Source organism: Passer montanus, unplaced genomic scaffold (assembly GCF_014805655.1).
Source record: "Passer montanus isolate IOZ18808 unplaced genomic scaffold, ASM1480565v1 scaffold74, whole genome shotgun sequence".
In the NCBI taxonomy this organism is placed as follows: Eukaryota; Metazoa; Chordata; class Aves; order Passeriformes; family Passeridae; genus Passer; species Passer montanus.
In genome coordinates, this window is record NW_024372592.1 from 24,475 (window position 1) to 47,832 (window position 23,358).

The 23,358-nt window shown below is 42.1% G+C and overlaps 1 protein-coding gene across 1 annotated transcript; it reads right to left on the bottom strand.

Moving 5' to 3' along the window:
- Positions 1-1,736: 1,736 nt before the first annotated feature.
- On the bottom strand, positions 1,737-16,646 carry LOC120512514 (interleukin-15 receptor subunit alpha-like). The gene is made up of 7 exons (XM_039730900.1): positions 16,331-16,646; positions 7,543-7,728; positions 7,202-7,324; positions 6,680-6,907; positions 4,860-4,913; positions 3,904-3,967; positions 1,737-2,665 (listed from the first exon to the last, which is right to left on the bottom strand). Exons 1-6 carry the CDS (start codon positions 16,404-16,406, stop codon positions 3,924-3,926), a joined length of 711 nt encoding a protein of 236 aa, XP_039586834.1. The 5' UTR covers positions 16,407-16,646; the 3' UTR covers positions 1,737-2,665; positions 3,904-3,923.
- Between the last annotated feature and the right edge of the window lie 6,712 nt (positions 16,647-23,358).

Sequence of the window (23,358 nt, forward strand, 5' to 3'; positions counted from 1 at the left end):
CCTGTGGACCTTCTCAGAAGAAAAGGAGGAAGAAGGAGGAGGAGGAAATGGCTTCCTATTTACCCTTGCTGCCTGTACTTTTCTCTTCAAGCCCTCCTTCTCATTCAGAGAGAAGGGCCATGTCACAGAATCAGTTAGGTTGGAAAAGACCTCCAAAATTATTGAGTCCAATCTTTGACCACCTTGTGACACCATGTGTCATGTCCAGTCATTTCTTGAACACTTTCAGGGATGGTGATTCCACACCTTCCCTGGGCAGCCCATTCCAATGCTTAACCACACTTTCAGAGAAGAAATTCTTCCTGAGGTCCAGTTTGAACCTCCCCTGGAGCAGCTTGAGGCTGGGTCCTCTCATCCTGTGGCTGGTTTCCTGGGAGAAGTGACAGACACTCACCAGAGTTGCAGAGAGCAATAAAGCCTCTCCTGAGCCTCTTTTTGTCTGGGATAAACAATCCCAACTCCCTCAGCCACTCCTCATAGGACTTGCCCACCAGGACCTTCATTAGCTTCATTGTCCTTCTCTGGACTCACCACCACCCTCTCATCCTGTGGCTGGTTTCCTGGGAGAAGTGACAGACACTCACCAGAGTTGCAGAGAGCAATAAAGCCTCTCCTGAGCCTCTTTTTGTCTGGGATAAACAATCCCAACTCCCTCAGCCACTCCTCATAGGACTTGCCCACCAGGACCTTCATTAGCTTCATTGTCCTTCTCTGGACTCACCACCACCACAATGTCTTCCCTGAACTGAGGGGTCCTGAACTGGACACAGGACTCAAGGTGGGGCTTCCCCAGTGCCAACCACAGGAGGGCAATCACTGCCCTGGTCCTGCTGGCCACACTATTGCTGATACAATCAGTGTCTTCCCTGATCTGAGGGGTCCTGAGCTGGACACAGGACTCAAGGTCCCAGTGCCAACCACAGGAGGGCAATCACTGCCCTGGTCCTGCTGGCCACACTATTGCTGATACAAGCCATGATGCCTTCTTGATCACCTGGGCACAGCTGACCCATGTTCAGCTGCTGTCACCCAGGTCCTTTCCCCCTGGGACACTTTCCAGCCACTTTGGCCCAGCCTGTAGCACTGCCTGGGGTTATTGTGGCTAAAATGCAGGACTCAGCACTTGGTCTGTTGAACCTCATTCCATTGGCTTCCCACCATCAATCCAGCCTGTCCAGATCCTTCTGCAGACCCTTCCTACCTTCCAGCAGATTAACATTCCCAGCATACTTGACAGTATCCATGAACTTACTGAGGGTTCATACAATAAGATACTTACTACAAATAAATCCTATCCCAACAAGAATAAAAAAGCCATGGGAAATACAAACATCAAGGCTGTAGAGTGAGAATAACTCAACAGGAATACTAACCAGTAAAGCAATGACACATACACTCTATCTCAAAACAGAAAACTAGACCAAAACCTCCTCATGCCTTCTGAATTATAAGGAAGGGATCCACCCCATTTGGCTTTTGTCATATGCCATGTAAGCATCTGTAGTTAATCTGGTCAATCTGGGCATTGTTAAAGTCAATGCAGAGAAACTGGTCAAGACCCTGAGTCATTTGACCTGTATTATACAATAATAACTATATGTCTGTGTGTGTGTATAAATAAATACATATCCACATACATATATTACAGAATAATAATAGATGTATTATCATATATACTATATATTTATTATTATATATATATAGGCAATAGGGTGAGAAGAACTGCTCTCCAAAGAGACTTGTTCCTCCCCACTGCCTGCCTGAGATTCATCCAGGTGAAACCCATCTTACCCAGATGAGCGTGGCTAAAAAGAGGCAGAAGAATATCCAGACCTTGCAAATTCCCAATAATACAAGAACATGTCAAGTATTATGTGTGCTTGAGCCTGTCCTCAGATGCCTTTGTGCTGGGCTCTCTCACTCTCTGCAGCTACAAAAGGAGCTGTCAAATTAATTGGCCACCACGATCTGCATCATCCTTGTCTGAGCTGGAGGAATGATGGAGGAACTGTCATGGAAGGCACAAATCCAAAATAACTGGGAAGAGAGGAGTGATGAGGAATGCATGTATATAGCAAACCATAAGGGAATCCAGTCGGATTTTCAGCTGCAGTGCAGGGGGTGAAGGGGTTTAATTTCCAAGGGGAACAATTTGAGGAGAAAAGTGTGCCTGCACTTGCCCCACCTGGGTGGGGAAGAGGCAGGGGGACATCAGGTGTCCAGCAAAGCTGCTCTGATTGTGGGGAGGATGGTGTGTGGGCTGAAATGACAGTGGCACCATTCAATGTGCTTGGGAGAATGGTCCATATGTACTCCTGGTGGCTTGGGAGGGGCTGCAGTTATATTAGAAATACATCTGCTGTGTCGTAGGAGGAGGAGAAGTGGGTTTGGGAAGCAGCTTCAGGCAGGGCTCTTTCCCCAGCAGTCAGTGATGGGGTGCAGTCCTCCTACCAACACTCTGTAGGTGGAAAGTCATGCTGTCCTCATAAGAGTTGAGCTGTAACATCTTCTGCCACCTTCACACATTGGATTTGGGTGTCCAGGCTTCCTCCTCGTTTGCCATTGCTAGTCTTGGGGTCACTGGTGCAATCTGGTTTCTTCTGGTGGCAAATCATTAATTTCACAGGTTTGCATCTGAATGCCACAATTCCCTGAGAAGTCTTCCCTACAACAGGAAAAATACTTTTTTACAGGTGGGAAGAAGCAGGTTTTCTATGGCTTCTTCTATATTTACTATGAGAAACAACGGAGTATTTTTTGCAGATGACACCATTTAGGATCTCAGTTACTCTTTCATTTGTCAGTTCCTATTTTCATCTGGCATTGGCTATTTCATCTTTGTTCCACCACAGAGCCAGTACAATGTAGATCATTCTTGACACTTTGTCACATAGCACACTTTCAGAAATCCTACAATGGCCCAGGCAATCTGCACCATGTTTGACTATCTTCACTAAAGCACTTTTTACAAAGTTGTTTACACTTTATCCAGCCATGAATCGACAAAATTCCACTTCTAATGTGGTTTCACAAGGTCCTCCCTTCCCACTTTTCAAGAAACATCCCCATTCAGCTAAGAAGCATTAGTAATTAGTAAGGAACATGAAGAGAAACAGGGATGAGGATTAGTAAAGAGAGAGAAGAGGAGAGTTCCCAAATGTTAAATAGGAACAATTGGCTTAACTAGGCAGGGGAGCCTATGAGCAGGAACAGCCTTGGTGCATCTCAGTGTAGTAACAGAAACAGGGAGGAGGCCAGACTGAAATAAATCTGAAGTACAAAGTTGTCATGACACAACTCTGAAATTAGGGGAAAGAAGTTAACAGAATTACGTGGTTGTGGTGGCAGATGCTCCCCCAGACTTCCCACAGTTTGGCCAGAGAGAAAAAGACTGATTGCATAACCTATGTGAAACAATGTATTTGCATAGCTAACCTTAATTTTCCCACAGAATTAATCTCCCACCCATTATTTGAACTGCCATTCTCAGTTCCACAATGGCTGGGACAAAGACTGCTTTTTAGAATTAGAGAATCACAAAATGATTTGGGTTGGAAGGGATATTAAAGCCCATCTCATTCCATTCCCCTGCCATGGGCAGGGACACCTTCCACTATCCCAGGCTGCTCCATCCAACCTGGCCTCGGACACTTCCAGGGATGAGGAGTCCATAACCTCTCTGGGCAACTTGTTCTAAGATTTTTTTTTATTTGATTCCTCCTCTTTTTGTGCCAGTATTTAACAGCTGAATCAGACAATCCCAAAATCATGGCTCATATTTAACACCAAAGATTCCAGAAATCTAAGCAGTGCATCAGGGAAAGGCTGATCGAGTTGATAACTCTTCCACCTCTAGGGATTTTTTTGTTATATTCCATGTTTTCCTCCTTCTGCCCCACTTACCTTATCGGCTTCTTGGTGAGTCACACAAAGGCAGTGGGAATGATAAGCAGAACAAACCAGATAGCTGTAAAACGTGAAAACCAATATGGTTAGCACCTGGAGTTACCTTAATTATTGTATTTACTCCAGCTGGGAGAAACAGGCAGGTTTAGGGATGGGGTCTCATCTTGCCCCTCTGCCCAGAGGCAGGAATTTTTCCATGTTTTCCCATTGCTCCCAGGACTCAAGCAGAGGAGACTTGGGCTACTAGTGATTGACCACAGTCAAATAACCAGGGACTGCTGATGTTGTGGTCTCTGGAGCAGTTTGCAAAACTCCTCCTTCCCTTCCTTCATCTCACTCCATTATTTCTTCTCACCATAATGTGCACTACAGTTTTTGACAGACTCCAGCTGGAATCAAGAGCCCTTGTGCAAAGTCTTGAGCTTATGCACAGTAAGACACAATTTCTATTTCATCAGCTAATGGCTGAGTGGAAGATAGGGAAGTGGGAGAAGAAAATCTCTTCAGACTGATCTAAATGCATTGGTTTAGCCATGAAGAAATGTTCTATTTGCCCTCTTTTTTATTCCTTTGAAAATGTAAAAAAAACCTCAGCATTTAAATATTTACTTTTTTATTTCTGCTTTTTTCCAGTTGAAGTGATTCACTGAATTCACAGAAGGTCTCAGAGAAGAATCTGAAAATGGTTCCATTTAAAAAAACAGATTTTTGGTTGATCTGTTTTCTTTTACATTCCTTACAAATATTTGAAAATTTCTTTGTAAAAGCTTAAGTGCTTAAACAATCTGGTTATACTGTCTTTACTAACTTCTCACAAAATACATGGGTATAGATTTGTCTTGAAGCATATTTAGCAGCTCTTCTATCAGAGATGGATCTCTTTGGAATGGAACAACAAACTGAAAGACCAACTAAGTGCTCTGGGTGGTGAAGTCTTTAATAAAATGACATACCTGTCACTGACAGTGTCCCTGATGAGGAAGGGAAAGAGGACAGAAGACTCAAACCTATGAAGAGAGAGAAAAATCTTGATTTTTATATCAATTTGCTCTTCTGATGAAGAGCACCAGGACAGTGATGAGGACAGAGTTGGGCAAAGAGCCAGCTCATTCTAGCACCAAAGCACCAAGCCCAGCTCATTCCAGCACCAAAGCAGCTCCAAGGGTGGAGTCTGACAGCTTTAAAATTGCCATGTTTGTTTCTTGGCCATCAAAAGATCTTTCCAGCCTGGATACCAACATACCTGTTAACCTGATACCTGTTAATGGTGGGCATGAAGTGAACTGGAATGGGATCCATCTAAGATCTTTACCTCATATAAGAGTGGAAGGATGACTTTCAAGGTGTCACGCTAGTACTTGGAAACATGGTTTCAACCAGGATCTGTTTTTGTCCAGAAATGTAAACTAAACTTTCCCTGGTGCAAGAAATTAATTTCTCTCTTATCCTGAAAAGGAAGCTCTGAACTTGGTCTGATATGGGGCAAAATTTTTAACAAGATGCCCTGTAATAGTGGTTGAAATTTTTTTTTTTGTGCTGAATGCTGAAGGAGAACTGAGAAAGTTCTAGCCTCATTACAGACATCAGATCATAACAAATACAAAGGCAACACTTTAGGGGAATAAACATTTGGTACTCTATTTGCAAGGACCTGACCTTGCTGAGGTTTGAGAGCATTTTGCAGGAAACTGGAATTACTGTTTAGTTAAATTAAAGGCCAAGGGGGCTTCTTTTGTTATCCAGTCCCATGTTTCTCACAATCCAAATTTAAAAATTCTAAAATATTTGTAATTTTTAAATAAATGAAATTCCAATCGGCTGTATTATTTTCTAGGACTGGTTTGTTGATGGGCTGTATCTATCAGAGCAAGAAATTCTTTTATCCTGATAGCACCAAGTGAAATTTCAGTGGATTCATTCTGTACCAGGAACACTCTGAACCAGGCAACACAGGGGAACAGATCTATGAAATAGGGGAGAAAGTGCTGGGCTGATGCTGAAACAGGGTATGCAGTGGTCTGGTATGGTCACAAGGGCTGGAATGACAAAATAGGCTGAATTTCTCACTGACAGCCATTCATTTTACAGATATAAAAGCCACAGCAAACTTTCACAAGATTTCTCACTCCATTCATTTTACAGATATAAAAGCCACAGAAAACTTTCACAAAGCAGAAATCTGTACATTTTCCTGGAAATGTGTGGAGTTTCTGCCATGAGTAGGGACACCTATTTCACAGATACTTCCCAAGGGATTAAGTAAAGGAATCTGTCTGTGTACATTATAATTATTTCAGTGGTAAGTTACATTTGACTCCTAATCAATACTATTTCTTTTGTTGGCTTTAATATAGGTATCTTGATACAGTTTTATATTGTGCTATAATCTGCTGGTAGTTATTTTAATTTTATACTGTGTAGCAAGTAATCCTGATGAAAGTCTTTTGTCTGTTACCTCCTGTTCATATGTCTTAATAAACAACTCCCTTTTATATGAATACATCTGATTTGCCATCAACAGAACTTGCAGGACAGGGTGATTCCTTAAATTTAAACTGTTGACAAAATCTGAGGCTAAGGAAGGATCTGCCTTCATTTCAACCCCTTTCTATCAAGGTGTTTAAACACACAAGGGAGTTCTTTCTTCCCCTCAGTGGCAGGGCTTCTTTAGTAAACTTTTTTGAAGCCCCCACTCTCCCCATGACAGCCGGGGTGTCTGAACCCCACATGAGCAGGTCAGGGCATTGCTGTGGTGTAACCACAACCATCTTACCTGGCCCAATGGTCTGTGGTGGCCACTGGTTGGTGTCATTGGTGCACCTCATATCAAGGGGGGTCCAGAAGGTTCTGCCATCCACCTCCTTGCACGTCCTGCTGCCAGAGGTGGGGGGTCTCTTATCATAACCCGCCTGGCATTTGAAATTTAAGACTTGTCCCACGTAATGCGTTTGGGGCAGCTTTATGGAGGCATGTGGAACAGTCTTGGGAGGACCACAGAAATCTGTGGGAGCACAAGGCAGCACATGGTTAAAGCAGACAGAGTTTGCATACTGCTTCTGTTCTTGAAAATTTTGTGTTCTTAGGAAATAAAGACAAGCAAGGTATTTCAAGCCTTTATAATTCTTGGTTAGGATATAAAATGCTCATTTGCTTATATTGTACCACCTTATTCAGCCAAGATATTACAGAAATAATTTCTTTCCCTCTGTCTGCAAAATAATTAAATATTATTCACCATTTTTACACTACTTCCATGGAAATCAGCAGGAGAAGTATTGAATGAGCTCTTATCTACCTTTTTGTTTGGACTCTGAAAGGTCTTCTTGCTTCTGGGGTGCAGGGCTCGTTGGTTCTATTTCTGGCTTCAGTGTAAGTTCTAACTCTGTCTTGGAAGCCATTGGTGATGAATTTTTCATTTCTGTGGAGAAGTTACATTTGTTGAGTTACTGCAGGACGAATATCAGAACAAAGTGCCAGAGCACCCAAGCTTCTAGAGGTTGGATAAAACTGTTTCAAGTTCTAACTTAGAAAAATAAACACAAAAGATCTTTTGTTAATGCCCAGATTTGTTTTATACCAAGTTACACATGGAGGAGAAACACCTCTATATATAGAAAAAAAACAACACTCACTCACCAATGCATTTAAATTGTTGGAATTCCCAAACAGCACCCTGCTGTCCACTCTTACACTGAATTCCTAGGTATACACCAGCTTCTCTGTCATAGCCAGGGTCACACACATAGTACAGTCTGGTCTGTACTGGATACCTGTCGGCAGTAACATCAGCAAATTCACTCGGTGGAAGAGGTGGGCATGCTCCTGCAAATAGAAAGCCTGAGAATCAGCACAGCCTGGCATTTTACTTTATGGATCAAGGACTTCCCTGTTCTCAATACCAGACATGTCCAGCAGATGGACAACATGAAATATTTTCTTAATGAAGAATCATTATTGTCAGCATTTTCTTAATGAAGCTGTATGTAATTGTTTTGGAAAGCAGCTACCACCACCAGAGTGTGCTGCCCTCAGTCTATGGAGTGAGGCACAATAGGCAAAAGTAAGCAATTAAAAGTTGCAATCATATATAAGCAAACACTGGGAACAGGCACAGACTCTCAGTTCTGTCTGAGGACACTAAAGAGCAGTTTACTGTGAAATAAGTTTGCAAACCTAAATATAACTTGTCCCAAAACAAAGACGTGAAGTGTTGTGTCATCACCAAATCATATCTAAATATACTTCTTAATCAGTTGGAATGAGTTAAGTTAGATCATTTCAGTGCACTTGAAAAGCCTGCTCAAGCTGAGCTGGGGACCCGGAGGTTGGTAAAGGCACTACTTAATTATTAGTTAAGGCCTAAAGGCTGAGAAATTCAAGGCTCAAATAGTCTGGTTGCACCAGGCCTCTGGATCCTTGGGTGCATGATCTGTGGCCCTTGTGCTTATGCACAACAGTAACAGCTATCAGGAGTGAGATTTCTTAATCCTCATAGCCTCACACTTTCTGCACCCATAATTAATGCAGCCTTAGCAAACAGTAGGAATGACTGCCAAAGGCCATCAAGTCCCTGATAGTTGTTCATCATCTGGTGTCTGCCCTTGACTCCCAAAAGTGCTTTCTCCTTGAAAGACCAACAGCAACTCAACCTGTGACTCCCAGCCCCAGCCCTGCAATGCCTTTTTCTTTCATTTCCTCGCGTCGATAATTTCTGCCCTTTTTACTTTACATTGTCTTGCTGTTTAGTAAGTCACAAAGTTTGAAGAAGGCAACAATGAAAGGTTTGTGAGCAGTTTAACAGCTAATCTGCATAAGGGTTGTTTTAATCCCCTTGTATCTTTCTGTTATCAAAGGATTTGCCTTGTAAACGACATCAGACTGTGGCTTTGAGAGAAGCGACTGCACCCGAAATAGTTAACCACATGGTTTACCACAGACTGTCAGGGTGATTAAAATTAAAGAGTTATCAGATCAGCAGCAAGTTGAGATCATGTACTCTCACTTTCCCTGAAAGCTAAAAGCTTGTTTCCCTCAAGACTTCAAAAGCCTCTTTGAAGCAGATTGCAGATCTGAATCTCAGCATAAGGCACTCAAACCTACAACTCATTAGTCTCTTCTTAAGAAAACCCACAACATTTAACCAACTCATCATAAAGGGCAAACATTCTTTAATTGATGATCAGATGTTGGGTTGTTCTGAACTTGCACACATCAGCCAGGGATTGTGCAGAAATGGTGCACTTGGGAGACGGTGAACATCCACATTGCAGCTGGATCACACACAACCTTCCTTTGATCCAGCCTTTTAATTTCATCCACATCGCTCAAGTTATTGTCTTCTCACATCTAAATAACTGCAGTATCTTCTTTGACCTTTACAACCATATTCTTTTCTCCTATCCAGAAAGAATTTTGGAAATTTCCCGGGTTTTGTTGTGACCTTGTGCCTGCCTCCTTTTAACTTTTAACTGCTCCATTGTCACATAAAATATTTTGCTCCCATTTTCAAGAGCCTTTTCCTTTGGAACCATCATAAGCTTTTAAAACATTAGCTTGTCCTCCCATACTTCTCACCAATGTGCTTGATCAAAGCTGTCAACTTTTGGGTTTATTGTTGTACCAGTCCTCACACTGGGAGGAGCCGTGAATGAATACAGATATTGCAAAATATCCTTTGCCATGGTTGCTCTGAATTGTCTCAAAATATCTTATATATCTTCAGAAGTCCTTCTCTTTATGTGGTTTTTACTCCTCTTTCTAGAAAAAGTAGGCACTCGGCCTGTAACCCATGCCAGGTAGTTTTAGGGAGTGAAAAGATCCTCCCCGAGCCTCATTTTCTCCAGGCTGAGCTCCCCCAGATCCCTCAGCCTCTCCTCATCAAACCTGTGCTCCAAACCTTTCCCCAGCTCCACTGGACCTGTTCTAGCATCTCATTGTCTTTCTTTGGTTTCATGTCATGGCACCTCCTGGAATACTTTGGGAAGACTGCAGAGAGGATGCAGACCTGGTGAGCTCTGGACCATACTGACCTCTGGAGTGAATTGTGCCTAGAACTTCATTCCATCTTTGTCCCCAAGGAGACTACATGGTTTACTCCTAAAAAAATCAACATCCTTGCTGTGTGAGTGGGAAAATAGGTAAGGGATTGGAAGAATCCAGGGAGTAGGGAATGGCAGGGTAGATTTTTTTTCTCCCTCACCAAATTTCTGACTTTTTACATTTTTAGGGAAGATTAGCTTTGTTTTCTGGGGTTTTCTGTTGTTTTGCACCCTGTTGGTAATTAGCCAATCAACTTGTTTGAGTTGGTGTGATATGAAAATATCAATCTTTTAAGAGGCCAGCATATCTAGGCATAACCTGCCTCACAGCCTGTGGTGACCTAGTTTTGCACAGCCCAGCTTTCCCTGGATTCTGCATCCCTTCTCATCTTCTCCAGGACTGCACTCCTGCTAGTACTCGTTTGAAATACTGCCCTCACATTACCTTGAGATGTCTTGATGTTTTGTTGCCTCCTCATTTTCCCTCTGCACATATTCCAATTTTTCGTCCCCATGACAAGGTGCTGTGTGCCACTATTTCCTCCTCTTGCTATCCTGATGTTCACTGTTCTCTCATTCCTTCATTCACAAAATTCATCAGTCCCTACCAATTATTCTCACTTCCCATACCCCAAAAGTGTCATGGGACTCCATTTTTCTGCAGTTAGAGGTAGTAAATGGCCAAACAGAGAGGCTGGTATAATTGTGTTCACAGGGATTTAGCCTTTCTGTCAGTTGCACAATTATGAGAAAATTTAGCTGTCCTAAAACAGATGGGAATTTCTCTTTCTCCCCCCATCGTCATGGATTTTTGGTACCTACAGCATTTGTGGAAATTCTGGAGGTGGTTTCAATTATTATGATGGAGTGGATGGAGACAAACCCTTGGAATTAGGAGACTTGTGTATTGGGACAATAGGCAGCCATGAAACATAAAAATTAAAAAGTAGTTCTTGGTTCTGCTGGAGTGCTCCCTAAATTAGGTTTGAAAAGCTTTTTGAGACCTGAAAGCCTTGTCATCTGAGCCAACAGATAGGTGTGATCTGGGGTGTCTGATGCCATTTGAGATGTCTCAGGGCATTTGGGATTTCCACAGGAGCTGTCAGATATCAGACAGGAGATACTGGAGGGAAAGAAACCCAGCATTTAAATCAGCATCAGTTCTTTCAGATTTCTTCCGTCACATTTCCCATTCACCTATGTTACTCACCCAACCACAAAACTACCACAAAACTGCTCTTGGTGGGTATGCTGGCAGTACCAGGCTTCATGAAACCCTCCCTTCTGTTTCTCTTCCACATCTGAGCTGGCAGAGCAGCGATAGATGAGGGTCTAAAACAGCACCTTCAGTCCACAAGAAGCGAGTGCGGAAAATTTGTAACAGGTATTTTTAGTGTTAGGTAAAATACAGACAGTGAGTCACGCCACACTAACCTAAACTCAGAACTTCCTCTGTCACGTGGCTGTGTGTCACCAGCACTGACATTATTCTGATCTCAAGTTAAAGCAGCAAGGTGCAAAAATAGGACAATTTTCCCCTTACTACAAAGGCAGTAGGATGGGATTGGTAGGAGACTGGATGCTCTGAAGTTTTGGGCAGAAGCAGTGGAAGAAACCAGGCACTGCACACACCTGCCCAGTTCAGAGATGAAGGGCACCTCTCCCCAGAGACAGCAACAAATCAAACCAGGTGAAAATGAAGATACTCTCCCAGCTGTGCCTGAAAAGCTAAATCAGCCCTGGAGATTTATGTGCTGTGAGAAAGTGGGCTCTCTAAATGGTGCAGTCTCATGAAGATGAAACTGATACAGGCAAAGAGAAGGAATTGATACCGACAACAGCACTGAAATGGTAATGAATTTTTCCTAATTTCAAAACCTATTCCCAAAGGATCCTTTAACAAGCAAGCCTCAGGTCTGCAGGAGTCTTTCCCCCATTAATGTCATTTATTGCTTATGTGAATTTGTAAGATGGGAACAGATCCCAAAGGTGGGGTTGGGGAACAGACCCCAACTTTATTGTAATTTGCCTGTGAGATTATAATTAACTGTTCCTTAGATTACAGAGAGATTATCTTAAAAATAATTTGAGTAATAGTGAGTCTTCAGTGTAAGTGACAGAAATACAGTGCAGATAAAATGACCAGGTGCAAGTTTTAATACAAACAGCAATGGAGGCAAGACCAGCCTTGAGGGGATGGAGGTGGGTTTGAATATTCCCAGCAGTGAAGAACAAGAATGTTCTGTTCAAATGATCTGGCAGTTCAGTCCCTGCTGAGTTTGCTGTGCCAGATGTCTCTGTTTAAAAAACAGTGTAAAATAAAGTGGAATATGAACTGTCAGGAGCTCTAGGACCACAAAAAACTGTGTTTGGGAGAAATGAACTTTTCTCTTACCTCTTGGCTTAATCCTGCTTACCAGCTGTTAGCCATTGACCTAGGTAGTGGAATCTAATGCAAAAAAATTCCATCTACAGCAAGGCTAGAGCAGGTTGCACAGTGGACTAAGCTTTGTCATGCTAAGCAGAATTTGGCCTCAGGAATGTGCCTTCTTAGCTCCTTCTGTGAGAAGTGGAGCTGGGCAAACCTCTCTAGAGCACAGCAGACACCTAATTTACCTCCTCCAAAGCAAAGCTTTAAGGCGCTCCTTCCTTTTTATCAGCTGCAGCGGTGGAAGAACATTCTTACATGCTCACATTGATAATCAGAGTGGTTTACCTGATGCACTGATGGATCTCACACCTGCCCTAGCAGAGAGGCTGGGCTGGGGACTTGAACTCAAAATGTGGAATTGGAAGAGGGAACATTAGCAAAAGAGGAAGCGGGAGGAAAACTAGGAACACTAACAAAGGAGGAAGAGGGAGGAAAACTAGCCTGGGCACTGTGTGCTGTATAGAAAGTGCAGTAAGTAAAGCATGGGGAACACTTGTTTTTGTTTCTGGGTGTTTATAACATCCGTGGTTCCGTGGTAAAGCCACAGAGCTCAGACTCTCTAAATGGAATCACAGAACATGGTTTTGTAGCAAAACACAGAGCCAAGTTTTGAGAATATCATACATGAAAGCCTTGTTTTGGTGTGTGACACTTCTGCTTAAATAGACAATCTCAGTAACACGTGTCTTTGATATTTTCATCTAAAAAGAAACAAAAATTTTCTTTTTAAACAACAGCAGAGATACAGATTCTTTCCTTTGTCTGGAATTTTCTCAGTCTTGCTTTTTGTAGGGCTGAAAGGCAGTAGAGAATAGCATCTCTGAAAATAATTGAATGGTCTGACACATGTGTGTGTCCAAGTCTTGGGAAAGTGGAAAAAAAAAAAGGTCTAGTGGGGAAATTCTGATTTCAAATATGCCCTAAGGATTCATCTCACCTGACTTAGGGACTTTGCATGGTTATGGAGCTTTGCCCTGGAGATCTCAAAAGTGAAATGGAAATTTTCTGCACATGGCAATGATCTTTCTGATGTCATGCATGAAGTATTTTTCCACATAGAGAAGGTTATATATTCTTTATGTGAAGGCTCACACTTTACAAATCAAGAACATCAAGAACAAGCAGCAGATGACTGAGTGCTGCTCAGGCAGGGCTGAGGAGCAGGGAGTCAAGTGAGGAAACTCATGGAAGGACTTTGGAAATGTGAGGTTTTGGGAAGCATTGGAGGAGATGGAGCAAAGACTCAGTGAGCCACGTTTTTCCAAAATTCAGGACCAAGGTCAGGGAATGGAATCCGTGGGTAGAAAATATCCAGAAGCTGGGCTCTGAAGATAGCATTAATGCAACAGGGAGAACAGGGCAGACAAAGCTGAACATTGAGGAGGTAGGGAGACCAAAATAACAACAATCTGAAGGCAACAGTGAGCAAAGTCAGCAGCAGTGTCTTTCCAGAAGTAGATAAAGAGTGGATTTTTTTCTGCAATAAAGGGAAAAAGGACATAATTCCTCCAGCTGAAGAAGCAAGTACTGCAGGATCTCTATCTGTCTATAATATCTGCTTTTCCTCAGAAGGGTCACACTTTAAAAACATTTTTTTAACTTCTTTTTTAATTGTAGCTGTATATTGAGCCCTTTGTTGCTGAAGGGCACTGTAGCTGAAAGGCTTTTAAAGGTATTTGCTCTCTAGTTGACCTTACAACAATCACTTGTCTGTGTTTGACAACTTTAATGTATTCTGCATTGCATTTCAAATCCATAGGAGCCAGCACTAATATGCAAGTATAATGGGAAAGAAGTTCCTCTCATTTACATGACTGAGATCTGGTACCCATCTTGTGTGAATGAAATTCACTTGAATGAATTTCTTTCTTTTGTGAGTTTCAATCCTTTCCAGGTTTAAGTTACAAATCTGTTCAGTGTATTCCTGTATGATGAACAGCAAGATGGAAAGGTTGTAGGAGCACAGACCAGCTTTTACCTTGTGTTTGACCCTCACTTCAGGCTTCAACCATGCCTGCATCTTCTAGGCACTGATGCTGTGCAGAATGAAGGAGATAAATGTGATGCTCTTCACAGGAAAACCAGCATTTCTCTTCTTTTCAGCACTAAAGTGTAGTTTAATTTTTATTAAATGAATAATCATCCCATGCCTTAACTTCCCCAGTCCCCCAGGACTTTTCCCTCTCAAAACACTTTGAGACCTCTCAGTGAAGTTGTTCTGTAAAACAAATGTTTTTTGTTTCCTTCTCCCTCTAATTATATTTATTCCTGATAGTGCATTTTGACAAACACCATCTAGGAATGGATGTATTTACAAAACTGAACTTGCAGTGCTGGGACGAGCTGAAAATACTAAGGCAAAATAATAAAAAAAGCACTGTATGTGCTGAGGCCTGGTTGGTTTTTGACCAGTTTGACCCAGTTCCTTTCCCTTTGCTTTGCTTATGTCTATTCCCAGGTCTCCTTGTTGATCCCCCTAAGGAATTAAACCAACAGGTCTTACAGCCACAATGCCTTAAGTGTCTCCATGATTAAAAATCCCTAAATTGGTAAAAGGTGGTGTTTCTACCTTAGCATATTATTTGCAGGGAGAAATTACAAAAAAAAAAAAAAAAAAAAAAAATTATGTTTAATATGTTTAAACATTATTGAAAATAAGTACAGGAAGCTGAGGAAAGAAGAGCTTAGAGATACAGTGGGGAATGCAATCCTGTGCATTAATCCATTCAGCAGTGAATAAAATTACATGAAATAGCATAAAATGCAACTGCTCTGACACCCCTCGATTTTTTTTCCAAAAAACCAGAAAGGTTTCTGATAAACGAGAACTGCCAGAAAGAAATTTCACAACATGTTCCAGGCAGAGTAATACAGAAAGTGTGATCTGGGGGACCTGACTCATCCCAGAACTGATCCCACTGACACATCTCTGGCTGAGCAGCTCGTGGTGCTGCTCCTGCACGCAGCACCAAACACTTCCCATGGGCTCTGCTTCCTCGCCTGGCAGTGAAAGGAGAAGGTGCGGCATTTACTGGCAAAATAATGAGAATAAAATCACCTGGAGCTTCAACGTTTGTGAAGGTCCTTCCTGCATTCATCAGTTCAGTCATTAGCAACACACGCCTCCCTTGAGATGGCCAGCCCTGAGGAAAATTCCCAGCCCTGCTAAGGATGATCCATCAGCAATTACAGCACCAGCATATCTGAGAGCCTGCCTTAGGCTGTGTCTGTTCATACCTCTCAGCCTGGACATCATCATCAGACACAGAAAGAAATATCACATTTATGGAGCACTGAGAATGGAAGGGTTTTTGTTGTTTTTTTGTTGTTTTTTTTCCCCTGCCTTTGAACAAAGCAGTTTAAATTTAAATACAGTAATGCATCACCAGACCATTTCTCAATGCACACACTTGTCACAATAAATAAGCCAAATCTAAGCAGTGTCACCATTTATAAATGTGTAAAATCATGCTGAATTGGATTAGCTGTCTCCATTCACAGTTTACAGGCACTGCTGATTGAGAGGCATGGCTGAAAAAATATTTCATATCTATAGTACCCATAGCAAATTTGGATGGTACCTTTTAACTAATAGCATTGCCATCAATTTTACCTACAGGGATGCTGGCATTTCAGTGTCTATTTTTGTTTCCTAAACTTACAAGCAAAATGGAAAAAGGAAAATCAAAGGGCTGCCTCAGGCTGCTTTGATCTGCCCACTGTTCCAGTGATGGGTTGGAGGATACATACATTAGTCACACAAAAAAGCTCTGGATTTTCTGCAGTTGACAGCTTGTGGGCACAGAACCCATTTCTCTCATTTCCTTAGAATAATAAATTCCTTAAGCTCCTTAGCATCTTTCCTTTGCTGAAAGGATGTTGTGAACACCCTCTTCAGCCACCAAAAAACCCAAATCTTTTTTTCCCTCCCCAAAAGGCAAAAAGAGTCTTTTACCTGGCCCGTTCCCCTTGACAAATCCAAGCAAGAGCCACATCAAAAGCCACTTGATCTCCATGGGACTTGTCCCCATCTTTTCTCCACACCTCTGAGGATGGTGAAGTTTCTCAGAAGTGATGAGCTGTTGCCAGCTAAGCCAAGGAGCTGATTACTGCCTGATGAAGCTGTCTGGGAGCATCCCCCACGTGTGCAGCGAGGGCTTTGGTCAGCAAATCATTGTTTTGCTGGCTCCACGGGAAAGAACAAAGGCTGCTTTCTGTTCAGGTATTAGTCTGTTATCCAGGAAACCAAACTCGATGCTCGCTGTGGCAGAGCGTGCCATCGTGTATAGGAAGTGGTTTGACACATCAGAGCTCCTGGCTCCAGAGCTCTTTCACATTTCACTACAGCTGAGGTCAGTAGAAGCAGGAAGACTTCAGTAGGTTTGTTCAGGCACTCAGCCCCAAATCTGTGGCTGAAGAGGTATTAGAGAGGGAACCAGGGCTGTGGAATAGATGTGTGGTGTGTGACAATGGATCTCAGGCAACCTCTGTGGGCTCTACCAGCAAAGAAAAGGTTCCATGGCTTATCCTTTTGGGTTTCAGAGGTCTTCTGTTAGTGGTGATAAAGCCATACTGCATTTGGGTTGGATGGAAGCATGTGTGCAGTTTCTCTGAATCACAGCTGAGCTTCTGAAGGATGGACAGCTTGATTAAAAAAAAAAAAAGCCATGACAGTGAGGCTCCCAGGTTTGGAAAGGTTTCCCTTGCTCCTAAATTGTCTGGGTGTGACATACTTCAGTGAAATTTTTGCAAAAATGGAAATTACCAAGGAAGTATCACACTTTATGTAGCTTTTCTTCAGTCATTTCCACAGAAACGATTTTCTGTTAATAAATAGAGAATTAGTTGGGATAAACTATAGAAGAAAACTGATTTAAACTATCTGTGGTATTCTATCATGATTATTACATGCTCAGCATTTATTTCTCCTTTATAAATCCTCAATGAATTAAATCTTAACAGGCAAGCTAAGGAATAGATGTGATACATTTTTAACTGCTGCTGTGGCTGTACCCATCAGTCTGCCACCTTTCTCCTGATAAATTTCCCTTTGCTCTTTCCATGAGAGATTTTGTGCAGCTTTGTGATGCAGGTGACAAATCTTCCTGCAGGGTTTGCCAGCTGCGAGGCTTTGCCAGGAGATTACTTCTCAAATCCAAATGCAACAGGGCATGGAGAACAAGTAAGATTTCTGAAGCAACTGCTGTGGGTAAAATGCTCTGCTCACCCCGGGGCTGCTTCACACTCCACAGTATTTACTAACTTTGCTTCAGTATCAAATCATCTTCCATATTTAACAGTGTAACAGGAAAAGCTCATGCCAAAGCCATATGAAGGACTTAGAGAGTTTCACTCCTGAAAATTCTGTCTGAAAGTCTTAGAACCCAATCCTTCACCTTTTTCCAAGATGCCATGAGATATGTAACTGCATGAACCCTGCAGTCATTGGGACTGGTAAACATATTTATTATGTTGCCTGGAACGAAATCCCAAACTTTTTATCCTTTCCTTATTAAACACGGGGTCTGTTCTTTTGAGGTGAAGGGATTTACTTGTCAACATCTGCTTCAATTTCTTGCTTGGTCTAACTTTTTAGTTCCACGGCTATTTTAATGATGGACACAGATGAGGAATGTTTTCTGCAGTCCTCCAGCTCAATCTTTCATTAAGCCATTTGTTTTCAGGTAGCAAACCTCAGCACAGGTGAGTAACAGCCACTAAGGTTGTATCAGAAAAGGTGAGTTTTTATCCAGGAATAAATGGAAAGTACAGTCAATTGTACTGGAATGAATGGTGACTTCAGGTGGCTCATTGCTACAAACACAGATTGCATGAGAAAGACCTGTAACTCAGCATTTACATCTCTTAAAGGTCAGAAAAAATGGTTATGGTTTGTGAGAGGAATTAGCCAGATCAGCTTTGGAAGTAGGTCAGTTTGCTGAATGATTCTACAAAAAAGAAAAAAAAGAAAAAAAAGAAAAAACCCACCACCAAAAAAACCACAAACCCAAGCCAGTGCAGATTGTGCAAGGAACAGACCCAAACAGCAAGGTAGAGAAGGGGAGAGTGAGAGCAGAGAGACCCAGCAAGGAGGAAAAGGCACCCAGGCACAGATAAAAATTGGTGTTTATGAGAAAAAAAACATAACTAGCATTATAATTTTGATTATCAGCATAAGATGTTAGCAACAGAATTAGGTGTGACAATAAAGGACAGGAGGTGCTGTGAAAACTCAGTGGGTATCTGGGCAGTGGTGGAGGAAGAAAAAAAAGGCATCTTGAGAATTAAGGAAGATGTAGAAGGAAAGTGCTGGGATACTGTTGCTCCTTGATTTTCCTCCATTGATAAGCAGAGTTTTGCTACTCAGATAAATCGTCTGTTTCAGCAGAGAGCTGGGAGGAAAAGAGTCTGTCACGTAGCTGAGGCCACCACAGACAAGATTATAAAGATTATTTTTATTCAGTATCACAAGATCACAAGTACAGGAATGGAGTTGCCATGGAGTAAACCACAAACACAGCTACAGCCTTCCTAGGTCTAGGTTTAACAAGGGCTTTTTGAAATCTTGTAAGTGCTTTTAAAACTCTGCACAAACTCATTTGGTCTGGAGGACTGTCCTTTCCTTCTCTCAGCCAGCTTGAAGAAAGGGTAACACTGATCTTACTGCAGCTCTTCCCATTTTAAAGCAGCTGTAAACATCCATGTAACTCACTGAAATAAGCAATCTTTGTGTTTTATTCAACTTTTCTGCTGTTAATCACTCTTATGTGAGTCCTGTATTCAAGGGAATAATGTTTCATATGGACCTTCCCAGGGAGGGTGTGGGGGTGGCTCTAGCAGCTACTTAAACTCTGTTAATCAGCATATTGCTTATCCATCCTTAAAATCACAGTAAAGGGGGTTGTGAACTCACACTGCACCCACAAGGGCCCTTCCCAACCTCCACAGCAGCATCCAGCTCTGCTGCAGGGCAGAGGTTTGGGGAAGCCTGATTATACCACCTCCTCAAAATTATCATGAGAAAAATTTCATCCACCCTAATTATCTATAAAGGTCAAACAGGTTTTAATCACTTTTTATTTCCCATAAAAGTGAGACGGAGCTGACGCAAGGCATACAAATTTCAGGCCTTAAGTGGAGCATCTTTACCATGTCCACAGGGTTCAGCTCAAGAGAGAGTTGTGTGGTCAGTACAGCTGTTAAAGTTCCCCCTTGAGTCAGTGGACAGTCAATAAGGGCATCCAGAGAGTGACTCACCTCGTCTTCTGAACATCTACATCCACCAGATGAGTCACTCTTATCTTCTCTCCTTCTCTCCCTTCCATCTGCATGCAACTGTTAAACCAGCACAACAGGTCTTTTAGGTAGCCCCAGCTGGATGAGACAAATCCATCCTGAAAATCCATACTGACTTTGAAAACAGAATTTAAATTGATTGTTTAGTGACTGAGAACAGTCTTTTCTGCCAAACATCCTGGATATGGGTCATCATGGCTCATATTAACTGTTCCTTTCTTTGATGCTGAGTTGTGAGATAAATATGTGAGGAATATGAAAAACTCTTTAGTTTCCATGTAGTGAGTTCTTAACACACCAGTGCCTAGACTGGGTTCCTTAATACTTCCCCATGCAAATACAGCTGAGTAGTACAGATAAATTCCTTCCTATTCTTATTTGCAATCACCATTCCCTTGGCCTGAGGAAAAAAAAAAAGAAACTGGAAAATGAAGTGTATTGTTGCGTGGTCATATTTGCTCCTCCTCTTCTTTTTATTACCAGGAAGTTATAGTAAATCAAGTCTATTTAACCCTGCAGTAAGCTTCTTACCCAAGATACCATTTCTTTGCTTGATTTCAGTAATAATTTTTATACTATCTGTAAAGTTATGGAAATATAATCTAGATGAATTATGAAGTCAGTATGAAATTTATTGGAAAATCCCTGAAAAGTGCCCTTAAAATGGTTCAAAACTGTGTCAAATGGAAGGTCATATTGAGAGGCACTGATTAACTGCCAGAAGAGAAGGATGCACTGAAAGGTGAGTCTTTGGTTATTCAGTATTTCCAGCAGTTCCCTGATGATGAAGACCAGCTGGCAATGCCATACATTAAAAACTTAAATCTAACCCTGAACTGTGCAGCACACGCAAAGAAATCCCTTGTTTTGTGTTGTGACAGCGAAGCCATGGAGGATGCTGCCCCTACTTGTGGGCACTGCACACTGAGAAAAGCGTGGAGCAGCAGTGGGAATGAGAAAAGGGTCTAGAAAACCTTTTCCAAAAGAAAGAACCAAATAACTTGAAGCTGTCTGAGGAATGATGATGGAGAAGGGGACAAGGTAAGAGCCTTAGCAGTGGTAGTGATGAAGATCATCTAGGCATGGACTAGATGAACCCTCAAATCTCCTTCCAGCACTGGAGTCTAGGGACTATTTAAATAGGGCACATCCCCTTTATCAGAGGCATCTAAAAATGTGAGCAAGTTTCAATGCTCAGTTTGGCATATCCCACTATTGCCATTCCACCTTTGGTCCTTAAATTGCCAAGTGAACTTCCCATGGTTGAAGATCACCATTGGAAATCTTTCTGCTGCATGTCAGAAGGCACCTTTCTGCATCTTCTTTACCTTCATGGGCTGGGTAGATGCGTCTGTTTAGAAAGGCAGAGCTCAGTGCCTTCCTTTAGTTCAGTAAAAGCACAGTTAATCTTATCTTCATGAATTTTGTTGAGTCAGCTGTGAATTTACCACCTCATAGGAAGCTGATGTAGATGTTCCAAGAACTGGGGCTAAATTCTCTGCCACAGAAATTAAAAGCAAACAGTTTCATTTCAGGTCCTCGACCCTAATGTAGTGCCTTACCCTGGGAGTGAAAAAAACCTTCTGAGTTGGATAGATTTTGAAGATTACTTATAGAAATGCAAAAAATTAGAAGTTCTAAATGCAAATAGTAGTGGGAACTATTTAGAGAAGTTCTTCAGCTCGAATAACTTGGAAAATTTCTAGATCTAACCACTAACCAAGAAAAGTTGGTGTTCAAGTGTAAAAATTGGTGTGGTACTCGGGAAACAAGTACGGAGTGAGAAAATGAAAAGCTGTGTAGAAACCTCAGAATGCATTTCGCTTCAGTCAGGCTAAAGAAACAGAAAATAATAAGAGTTTTTCCTTCTTGAGCAGAAATTATTCAACCTGACCCTTTCATTCAGTGCAGAATAAGGGTTCATGCCTTGTTTCTTTGCTTCTAGTGAGGCTCAGGACTTTGTCCAACATCTTTGTGATGAATCTCAAATCCTCTTCTTACAGAATTAAGTACAATCATTCCAATTATTGCCAAAGTAACTCAGGCTGAGATTTGTTACAGAAGTCAGACCTGATGATTTGGGACAGAATTTTGAAACCATGATTTCCTGTGATTGCTGTAGGATTTTTTGTAGGGCATTTCTCTAATGCATGTTCAGTGGTCCTCAAATACTCCAGTGACACCAGTATTCAAGTAGTTGTAGGCAAACTAAAATGGGATAATTATGAATTAATGAGGGAGCAATGATGTTCAGCAGAGCTGGACACTCGAAGACAGAAAATTATGGGTGAGATATTAAAAAAACAGCTCACTGGTGGGTACCCTTTCCATTGGGTCAGATCTCCATGGCCTGTTTTGGTGCAGTTAACCTAAAACCATTTTCATTGACCGAGCACTATTTGTGCAGTGGAGAAGGGTGGGGTGGGGATGGGATCTTTGGATTATCAAATTATGCAATTATAGAGTCACACAATGGTTTGGGTTGAAAGGGACCTTAAAGATCATCCCATTTCTACCTCCCTGTTGTGGGTAGTGCTACCTTCCACTACCCCAGATTGCTCCAAGCCCTGTCCAACCGGGCCTTGAACACCTCCAGGGATGGGGAGTCAAAAGAATCCTGTTCCAGTGCTTCACCACCTTCACAGTAAAGAAGTTCTTCCTAATATCAAATCCAACTTAACTGTCCTTTGGCTTAAGGCCATTTCCCCTTGTCCTATCACTCCATACCCTTGTGAGAATTGCCTCTTCAGCCCCCTTGTGAGCCTCCTTTAGATACTGGAATGCTGCTCTAAGGTCTCCCTGACCATGAGATGATGGATCATCGATGTGCAAAGCTCTGAGTAACTTGACAGGCCTGTGAGGATTCCAGGGCACATTGTGTCTTTCTCCTGAGGGAGCTCAACTGCTGAGACAAGATGAGAAAAGAATTTTGGATCAACAAGGTGGTTTTCACATTTTGTCAGTTAATGAGATGTTGGTGTAGACACAGACTTTTGAGTTAGTCACCCGTCTGCTGCCACAGTGAAAGGAGAGGAGAAGCAGCAGCTCAGATGACCTATTTCTGATGCCTGCATTGGGGTGAAATGAGCTCCACTGTCAAGTGGCTGCTTCACTGCACTGGCTGTGAACACCCAAATGCTGCAGATGACACATTTGGTTTGAGGATACCCACCAAACCTCCCAGCTGGCACTCAATTGCCAGGAACAAACTCTGCCTGCTATAATTAGCACCAAACATTGCCCTGTGTTGCTTTGGTGTCCATAACAATCTCCCAGTGCTTAGAGACCTTGGCAAAAACAACTTCCTTACCACCAGGTTTAATCTCTTCAATCAGATGAGCCAGAAATTTGTCAGTTATCCTGGATCCAGACCCTGTCACCAGCCTCACCATCTTTCTGACTCTTGTGCACAGTTTATAAATGCTGGAGCACAGCAGGTTTGGGGCTGGATTCTAGACAATTTCACTCTTGAAGGGTAATGCAATTAAAGGTGAAAGCAATGGACTGCAGCTGGCAAATCTGCAGTATGGAAAGGTCCAAGGTGTCCACATGAGTCCAAACACCGGTTCTGTTCTGTTCAGGGTCTCTGATGGTCAATGCCTCTCTACTGCTCTGAGGAAAAGGAATGACGAAGGTGACCTAGACAGGATCAAACTGATTGTAAAACATGCTAATGAAATACAGGAG